Source organism: Triticum urartu, chromosome 5 (genome assembly GCF_003073215.2).
Source record: "Triticum urartu cultivar G1812 chromosome 5, Tu2.1, whole genome shotgun sequence".
NCBI lineage: Eukaryota > Viridiplantae > Streptophyta > Magnoliopsida > Poales > Poaceae > Triticum > Triticum urartu.
The window spans coordinates 413,635,926-413,646,029 of NC_053026.1; the positions used below are offsets into that span (position 1 = coordinate 413,635,926).

Genomic DNA, 10,104 nt, shown 5'->3' on the forward strand with positions numbered 1-10,104 from the left:
GTCCATATTCATAAAAAAATGTTAAGATTCAGTTGTACAAATCAAACAACAAACATGCAGAAAATTCATAAACTCCAGATACTCTGATGCGAAAGCCTTTTTCGGTAAAACGGGGCGAAAGCCTTTTTCGGTAAATATACCCATGACCTTATAATCCTACTAGGAGTATTTTTTCTAATTTCTGTAGCAGATAAAAAAGGCCCTTAGTAGATTTTGCACATTGATCCCAAATTCCCAATGCCTCCGAGGTTCAACAAAAAAAAATCCTATGTTGTCAGCTAAGGATGAAGACAAAGCAAAATCGAACGGGACTGGATGCTACCATATATATTTTTTTTGTGAAAGAGGAAACAAATACAAAATCCCCGGAATATGGAAGCAGATACTATCAAAAACAAAACAGAGCAAACATGACAACGAAAACGGGTGTTGAACGAAAGTTAAAAACCCCTTGAACCATGAAGAAAATAAAAGAAAACCAACAGACTTAATCAATTGTTAACATGGCTATAAAAATAATGTAATTAGGTTAGCGACTTAACATAATATTGTGGTAGTAGAGGACAACTGCATATAGTCGTTAAATTGGTGCGTGCTAGTAGAAGTTTGCCTCACATGGGTCATTCTGATCACTCTATCATTATGTGTTATTTGATGGTTGAGCTACCAAACAGCCATAGACCTACAGTAAAAAAGGAAATTCCATATTCACGAAAGTGAAAAGTTCAGTTTTCGTGTGAGTTCCACCGAAAAACGCGGCTCCGTTTTGTTTCCGTTTCCGTGAAAAAGAATTCCGCTTCTATTTTTCCGTTTCCATATTACCTCTTCGTTTTCTCTTTTTCTCTGAAAAAGCAGAACGTTTCCGCTCCGTTTTCATCTCTACTGTCAGACTTTTCGTTTCGTTTTCCATTTCCGAAAAACACGGTTCCGTTTCTATGTAAAAGAAAATCTGTTTCTATTTCTGTTTTCCAATTTCCTCCCTGATTCTCTTTTTCCTCCGAAAAAGCAAAAAGTTTTTGCTTCATTTTCATCCTTGTTTTCAACCCTCTACCAAACCCAACAGGATCCATATGCAGGTCCATATCCCCCTCTCGGTCCACAGTGAAGATCTCTCATGGTATGTGCATGCATGCGCACCCTTCTTCGCTGCATTGCCTGCCTATACTTCCAATAATTTATTGTACCACATCTCCATCGATGGCGACCTTGCTCTGAGGCCATGGCCTACTCACACAAGGCTTCATCTTTCATTTTCCCCTAAAATAATCCTTCGTTCCCAGCTCATCTCAGCCTCTCCTCCTATAAAACCCTCGCCCCCCGACCCTTCGAAGGAAAACTTGTCCAAGCCCAACCTCGCCGTTTCAGTCGGTTCCCATCCCCCCTCGCGTGAGTTTCTTCTTCCTCCAAGTCCAGGCCGGGTGGGAGAGAGGCGGGGCGACCGACGATGAAGGAGTACTGGACGATGCTGGCGTCCCTCATGGGCGCGCTGGCGTTCCTGCAAGGGGTGCTGCACGCCGTGTTCCCGGCGGAGCTGCGGGCGGCGCTGGCGCGGCTGCTCGGGCGCCTCACCCGCGCCTTCTCGCCCTACTGCTACTTCGACGTCACGGAGACGGACGGGATGAGCAACAACGAGATCTACGACGCCGTGCAGCTCTACCTCAGCAGCACGGCCGCGCCGGCGTCGGGGGCCCGGCTCAGCCTCACGCGCCCGCACAACGCCACCTCCTTCACCTTCGGGCTCGCCGCCAGCGACCGCGTCGTCGACGCCTTCCGCGGCGCGGCCGTCACGTGGGAGCACGTGGTGGCGCCGCGCCAGTCCCCCGGCTTCTCCTGGCGCCCGCTCCCCGAGGAGAAGCGCCGGTTCACGCTCCGGATCCGCCGCGGCGACCGGGAGAAGCTGCTGCCGGCCTACCTCGACCACATCCTCGCCACGGCGCAGGAGATCCGCCGCCGGAGCCAGGACCGGCTGCTCTACACCAACGCGCGCGGCGGGGCCATGGACTCGCGCGGCCTCCCCTGGGACCCCGTCCCCTTCAAGCACCCCAGCACGTTCGACACCCTCGCCATGGACCCCGACCGCAAGGCGTCCATCATGGCCGACCTCCGCGACTTCGCCGCCGGCAGCTCGTTCTACGAGCGCACGGGCCGCGCCTGGAAGCGCGGGTACCTCCTGTACGGCCCGCCGGGGACCGGCAAGTCCAGCATGATCGCGGCCATGGCCAACTTCCTCGGGTACGACGTGTACGACCTCGAGCTCACCGAGGTGAGCAGCAACGCCGAGCTGCGGAAGCTGCTGATGAAGACCACGTCCAAGTCCATCATCGTGATCGAGGACATCGACTGCTCCGTCGACCTCACCAACCGGGCGGCCCTGCCCCCGGCGCCGAAGCCGCGGTCAACCCTGGACGGCGCGATCGACCAGGAAGCGGGGGCGGCGTCGGGGCGGTCGATCACGCTCTCCGGCCTGCTCAACTTCACCGACGGGCTGTGGTCGTGCTGCGGGTCGGAGCGCATCTTCGTCTTCACCACGAACCACATCGAGAAGCTGGACCCGGCACTGCTCCGGTCCGGCCGGATGGACATGCACGTCTTCATGAGCTACTGCACGTTCCCGGCGCTCAAGATCCTCCTCAAGAACTACCTCTGTCTCGAATCCGGCGCGGACGACGGCGCCGAGGTGATGCGGGGGCTGGAGGAATGGATCGAGGCGGCGGAGATCACGCCGGCGGACGTGAGCGAGGTGCTGATCAAGAACCGGAGGAACGGGAAGGAGAGGGCGATGGAGGAGCTGCTGGAGGCCCTGAAAGCGCGCGCCGAGAAGCGGTGTCTCGACGGCGGCAAGTCGGCGGCAGCGGCGGCGGCGAAGGACAACGACGAAGAGGAGGAGGAGGAGAAGAGGGCCCTGGAGAGCCCCAAGGAAGGGAAAGGGCCGGCCGGCAAGGACAGCTGCGACGACGGACAGGACGAGGAGACGGATGCCAAGAAACAGCTGTGAGACTGAGCAAGCCAAGCGCCGCGCTGAGGGGGACAGGAAGAGGGAAAGCGAACGGTTCAAAATTTCCCTGTTTGGTCACGCCATATTCAGATATTCTCCCCCCTTTTCACTGGAGAACGCAATGCGATGCAAGAGAAAAATAGCCTTTCCTCTTCCGTTATTCGATGTTTGCAGTAGCAAGTAGTGGCACTCCTAGATGTATTCTCTTGAGTTGGTTTTCTTTTCTCTATCCTCTACTATGGTAAGAAGAAAGAGATGTTTGAAGACTCACACTGGTGCCTTTGCGTGGCATGTGCAACCCATGCTCTGCTTGTTTGGCATGCGCCTCCCTGTTGCTTGTGCATGAGAAGGTCGTGTTCAGTTGGTGCAGATTCAACAGTACTCGAAGGCACATCACGTTTTCCCTAGGCCGGCAGGGGTTTCTGCGCTTTGTGTAGGGCCTCGGATTAGTTTATGGCCTCTTACCAAGCTTGGATATGTGCACGTTCGTCTCTTCTTTGGATCCCCTGTGGCGCACGTATCCAAGGCAACCGTCGCGGGCTCCAGCGCGACGCTTTCGGAGAAAAATAATGCCTCGCCCGTGGAGTTGGATCATGGGTCTGCACCCTGCAGGCACTGTATGAGCCGCCCCCTACCCCTGGCCTTCAATTTTCTACACAGAGGACGGACTAGAAAATGACTGTATTTTCTTCTGTTTTATTTATTTATTTTTATTATCTGCCGTCGTGCACTTAATAAGTGTTGATCTTTTCTTGTACTACTACTCCAATACAAATCAATGCAGAAACGGCAATTTGATTGCAATGAGCAGGCAACGCGACCGGGGTCTTCGAATGAGAATCTATGCATGTTCCTAGCGTGACATTCTCCGCTATTTTCCCCCCTCTCGCTGGACATTCTCTGTTGTTTTTCCTTCTCTCACTCGATTCCCATGTGCCTGTTTGGAGCGCTGCCTGCAAAATCAGAGGATATATCATGATGATGATCATCATCAGGGATCCATGATGCCCCGATATCTTATTCCCTTTCCGCGGCCGAGAGCGGATTAGCTTAGGCCGGGTGGTGAGCATGTGGATTTTGGCGCTCTTGTGCTCCCTGGGCAGCAGAAAGGGTGCCGCTTTCGGCTTTCCCCCGCTGCCTCGCTGTACTTTCCTGGTCCTTGGCCGTTTCTGATTACGGGCGGGCGTGTGCGAGACCGTGATCGTGTCTCATGCGGCGGCCGCGGCCACGGCCACGAGATCGCGCGCACATGCGCCGCTCTGGCGGCATGAGATCGCGCGCACATGCCCGCGCTTGTCGCTTGCTGGCCATGGCGGTGCCCTTCTTCCTGCCCCGAGGACGGCGCCAACTGGACACGGCCCGGTGCGCGAGCTTTGGCCCGGCGCGCGCCCTGGGAGCGCCAGGGTTTCGGCAGGCGAGGCCACATCAGGATCAACCTCAGCCTCCTGGCGCGCAGAGCTGGCTGAGAAATCAGACGTCGCTGGCGCACGGTGGATTGATTGACTGATTGACGCCTCGCGTCTGGACGTTGCGTGCCGATCGATATTACTAGCATGCAGGGTCGACTCGAGCCGTCTCGGTCAATGCAAGGAGACATCGCGTCCTCCTCCTCCTCCTCCTTATCGTCGGCATGAATCCCGTCAACGCTGCAGGTGGTACTACTGGTAACTCCGGTGCTCGTCGCTCCCCAGGTCCAGGTAACTTGGCGCGGCCCGGCACCACACGGTCAATGCACATAAGCTTCTCCCGCCGCGGTTTTACTGCCCGACCGCCGTAGTATTTTTTTACTACGGAACAGTCACATCAGTCGGTGTCAATCGTGTGATGTGATGGCATAAGCAGCCAAGCCCCGGGCGGGCGCCGTGCCGGCGGAGCCTGATGGCGACCGTTGCTTTCGTGCCATGGCTGCATCGGAATTTCGGGGCCACGTTGCTCCGGCCTTTGGAGATGGGCCGCTAACATTGCTCGGTTCAAAGATGCAGGGTAGGGATTCGGTTCAATGGAGAGCGCGGCCGGCTCGGCGGATCGCTGTCCGACGCGAGTGTGCATCGCATCCGGTGTGGTGTAACGCGACGACGATGTCTGCGGCCGGCCTCGTCTCGTCCCCCTCGCGGCCTTCTCGATGATCCTTGACCGTCGCCTCTGGGCTGGCCCGTTGTTTCGGTGCGTCATATGGGAGGGCGCTGATTATTTTGACCGGGTCAACACACACATAAGGCAGATTCATGTGAGAAGATTCTTTTTGTTAGAATAAATCCGAACACTCCGTCGATCATCCGAGGACCAAGCAATCATACTGCACGACACCGAGATTTGTTAAAGAAGCTCACCGATATGGCTACATTCCCGGGGCTTGACTACGGGCGCTCCTTCCCGTGACACCGTCACAATACCATACACCGGCCACCCGGGCGCCGGCACACGCCGCCGGCTCCACCTTGCGCGCCTGTGCTATTATGTTGGCATAGGTTACATTGTGTGTCTACTCTCGCTATATATGAGAGGCCTAGGATACAAGTGTCCTACTTGGACACGACTCCATATCCTATCTAAACACAATACAACTACAAGTCCAACTGTAACCTACCTTGTACACTATATTCGACACAACTCCAACAAACTCCACCTTGGCGTATATGCTCCACCACCCTGAATTTGTCCATGCGTCAAACTTTCATGTACATTGGACTTGAGCTTATCCCATGAGTATCGCTGCTACTCCAAAAACTCCATATGACTCCATCTGCAAAGTCCCTCCTTTTCTTGACCACAGTCAACACTCGAGCAAAATTAAGTCCCACGTTACTCTAGTTTGCGCTCCCAACTTCCAGAGTATCAGTTCAACGCCATCACACACTGATCACTGACCTGCGTGAAAGTGAACAACTCATATATTGGGTGTCACACATAAGAGTTACCTGAACTCAACATCACCGCTCCTTTCTTGACGGTCTGTCTGAAACTTGAAAGAATTTCACCGTTGCTTGTAGTCATTCCGAGTCAAATTCGCAGTTGTCTCACCACATGTATGACCACCAGAGCCCTGGTCCGTCTCCATGTCCCGTGCGCACCGCACGCCTCGCCACTATTACCGCGTCGAGCCTCCGCTGTCCTGGTCGAGTCTCAAGGGTCACGAACCCACACCACTCAACCCCCACTGCAGAGTACCATTGGTCATCGCCGACCGATGACGAGTTTTACGCTTTCATCAGACCACTGGGCTCCGGTCCGAATTACGTGTCCCTCGCTTTTCCCGCTGAATAGGATTCGACTCTCCGTGCACTTACGCCGTAGCCCCTCAATCAGCACCGAGTGAAGTCCTCCAAACTCCAGCTCCACCTTCAACATGACTCCATGGTAGATGATCAGTCCACCCATGCGCCTAATCGACTTCAAGCTCCGTGTATACACTACCTTGAAGCAATCCCGCACCATAGTCTTGTCAAAGCCACACAAGCCCTCGGGCCCACGCCACGTGTTTCCACGCCCAGAAGTCGGTCACCATCAGCATCACGCTCCTATGTCGTCAGCGCCGATTCCACCACCGTCTTCTGTACCAACCGACTCACGTCGATCCGTCAGACTGCCTAGTCCGACCTAGCCGAACTCGTTCGACTGTACGACACGCTCGAGACTCCCAAATCGTCTTCCGCGATTTTTCATCCACCGCTTGATAATTCCATCTTAACTGACATGACTTTCCACAACGCCTTCAAGTATCCCTATTGCGCCAACAAATTTTCATCATTGTCTGCCATAACCCAAGGTTCTTAGTCCCATCGAACTTCTCCACCTCAAACCTGATACCCGTTGGCACCATGATTCTTTGTACAGCCGACCCATGAAAAAATAACCAAGCTGCTACCAGACGCAACGCCCTGCAGTCCGTGTACATCTAGCAAATTCCAACCAAAATTTATTCTGGTCTTCACTTGTGTAGCTCCATGGCACTCAACCCAGATGCCGGCTAATTGCCTTGTCCAAGCACTTGCCAATTCCGATGGATGCACATATCCCTTGATGGATTTCTTTCGCCAATTGATCTGCATGCCTATCGTCAGTGTCATACGTGGAGACTTGGTCTCCTCTTTTTTTTCTCAAAACAAATCCCGTGACTTGCTGTTTCAGATTGCACCCAGAGAACCGCCAAACCTGCCGCTGCCTCCAGCCACAACATGTACGAGCGCCCGCGTTGGGTTCCGCTAGCCCGCCTCCAGCCGCCGTGCTGGACCGTACCTTCTTGCCAAACAGCGTTGCCGCACACGCTACTGCTGCAGCCCGCAGGTCACGTTCGATCTCGCCGACTCGGAATCCAATTCGACGCTGCTCCACGTGATTGCGTTGTCGCGCCGTATTTTCCGATTGCATCGCCGACGCTTGATCCTTCGACGGTATCTTCGTCTCCTCTAGATCAACCAAACCCACCTCATAACCTAGCTCATGATATTACTTGTTAGAATAAATTCGAGGCACTCCGTTGATTATCCGAGGACCAAGCAATCACACAAGCACGACACCGAAATTTGTTAACGAGATTCACCGATATGGCTATATCCTCGGGGCTTGACTACGGGCGCTCCTCCCCGTGACACCGTCACAATACCGCACACCGGCCACCCGGGCGCCGGCACACGCCGCCGGCTCCACCTTGCGCGCCTGTGCTATTATGTTGACATATGTTACATCGTGTGTCTACCCCCGTTATATATGAGAGGCCTAGGATACAAGTGTCCTACCTGGACACGACTCCATATCCTATCTAAACACAATACAACTACAAGTCCAACTGTAACCTACCTTGTACATCATATTCGACACAACTCCAACACTTTTTGGGTCGGCCGCTCTTCATTCTTTCCCTTTTCTCTCTTTCACTTGTGCCATGTGCCTCCATCGCCATAATGGCTTCATGCCCTCTTCGTCGCCATCACAATGCCCGTCTCATCTTCGGCAGTTGCAGAAGACCGGTGTTGTGTATCTGCAAGCCCACCCCCGGATGTGATTTGTGGATCGTTATCGACAACGGTATCCATGGCAGGTCTGACGAGTGGTGGCGTATTTCCTACATCTAAGGTATGAATTGTGCCCTCCCTTCCACCGGTTCTATGGTGTTTCGGGGGTCTAGGATTCAAGCGGGTTTCCAGCAAAGATTGGGATGGTCGGGGCCATTTCATCGACACAAACGGTGGTAGTGGATGCTTGACAAGGAGGACGAACGCGGCGGTCGGATGACCAGGGCGTGGTTGTTGCTGGAAGAGTTATAAGATGGGGGTGGGCATGGTTGTTGCTGGATGTGTAAGTCCACCCCAACTGTCATTTGTGGGTTGCGACGACGAGATCCATGAGGCCCTGTTCGTTTAATCCCGTCCCCGCCGGTATTGGGCCAAAACCCGGCCAATCCGGGTGGGTTTAGCCCCAGCCGGGGTTGGATCCCGGCCTGTCATTATATGTGTCTCCGGTTGGACCCGGTCTGGGCCAAATCCCTCGCAAACCGCGTGGAAATCGCAGGGAAATGACCCACGCGGCCCATCACGTGGAAGCAAACCTCTCGCGAATCATTACGCGAGCTCTCGCTCTCTCGCCCCGACCTGCTCTCCCTCTCTCCATTCAGCGACGCCGGCGCCGGCGCTGAAGACGCCGCCGGAGCATATAGCGACGACGCGCTTCCTCCTTCCCCTTCTTCTCCCGCACAACATTCAAAGGAAACGGCACAAAGCTCGGCGGCGACCCAGACAGCCATGGAGCCCGGCCGAAACCCTAGTTGACTTCGACCAATCTCCCCCGCCGCCTCACGCCGGAGAAGAGGAGGCAGCCGGCCAAAAGACCTTCAGGTTTGTTCTCCTTGTCTCTCTTTGTGATTATCCCCTGTCTACTCCCCCTTCTCTCTCTATCTGCAGCAAGGGATAAACCGAATGCATAAAAAATCGATATGGATTGCTTGGTGACATGTATTTGTTCCCTGAGGGGATTTGGTGCAGGGTGGGGGATCACCCAATCCTCTAGAGGATTAAATCCACTAGAGGATTATACACTCTTGAACCGAACAAGGCCTGAAGTGGGTTTCGAGGGGAGATTGAGATGGTAGGGGTCAGTTCATCGACACAACTGTCTCAGTGGCTGCTTGACAAGGAGGACGTGCATGATGGCTGGATGGCCACGTTGTGGCTGCTGCTGGATGAGGGATAAAGATGGACGAGCATGGTTGTTTCTGGATGCAAGAGTCAACCCCCGACCGTGATTAGTGGGTCACGACGACGTGAGCCATGGCGTGTGTTTGGTGGGTCTTTTAATGAACTTGTTCCTTAAGTGTCTTTTGGCACAAATTATGGTTATGTCCCCCCAATTCCTGGGTATGGTGGTGTTAATTAATAGATATATCATGTATGGTGCAAAAGATATTTTGAAATGACTCATAAGTTGAGTATGAATTAACTATAGTTTTTATTTAAGTTGAGTTTTCTCGTTTTTTGAAATGAGCTAAACTAGATCGGGATCCATTTGATCTCGAAGGAATATAGCTCCAAGCCATCTTCTACAAGAAAAATAATACAGTTTTGCTAAAGCACATCTAGATGTGCCATAAGTATTGCACATCTAAGTCCTATATCATTGATCTCACACAAAAATTCATGTGGATATTTTCTTTTTCCTTTTCCTTTTACTTTTCCTTTCTGTGCTTACTTGTGTCACTTAGAATGACTAAGGCACATCTAGATGTGTCCTGGATAAACCCTAATTAATAAGCCGCAAGCTGGATAGAAAAATAGGAGCAATGGCTGGCCCTGAAGCAAAAGGAAAATAAAATCTAACGCCGGTCTGGGCTGAGTTGTGTTAAGAGGGATATATGGGTCCGGGAAGCCCTGGGTTGGTGGGCCAATGTGGCGTCAGAAACGTGAGGAGGTGCCGCATGGTCAGCTCAGCCATGGGAGCCGCTCTAAATAGAAATTTATTTCCCTTTTGCGGAATGCACACGTGATTAGAAAATGCTAATTGGCACTCAAGGCCAAATAGAGTTGTATTGGTACACAATACACACCCTTTTGGTCCTCGGTTTATATAAGTGGGGTGCTTCAACTGGTTTTGGGTTGTTTTCAATTGTTTTTTCCTTT

General features: G+C 53.1%; 1 protein-coding gene across 1 annotated transcript; it reads left to right on the plus strand.

The window, feature by feature from the left end:
* Window positions 1-1,314: 1,314 nt before the first annotated feature.
* LOC125509383 (AAA-ATPase At5g57480-like) lies at window positions 1,315-3,265 on the plus strand. Its single transcript, XM_048674351.1, has one exon. It carries the CDS (start codon window positions 1,445-1,447, stop codon window positions 2,993-2,995), a length of 1,551 nt encoding a protein of 516 aa, XP_048530308.1. The 5' UTR covers window positions 1,315-1,444; the 3' UTR covers window positions 2,996-3,265.
* Window positions 3,266-10,104: the final 6,839 nt, after the last annotated feature.

Excerpts from the sequence above, each read along its gene's own strand:
- LOC125509383 (XM_048674351.1), top strand. The coding sequence starts at position 1,445 with ATGAAGGAGTACTGGACGATGCTGGCGTCCCTCATGGGCGCGCTGGCG.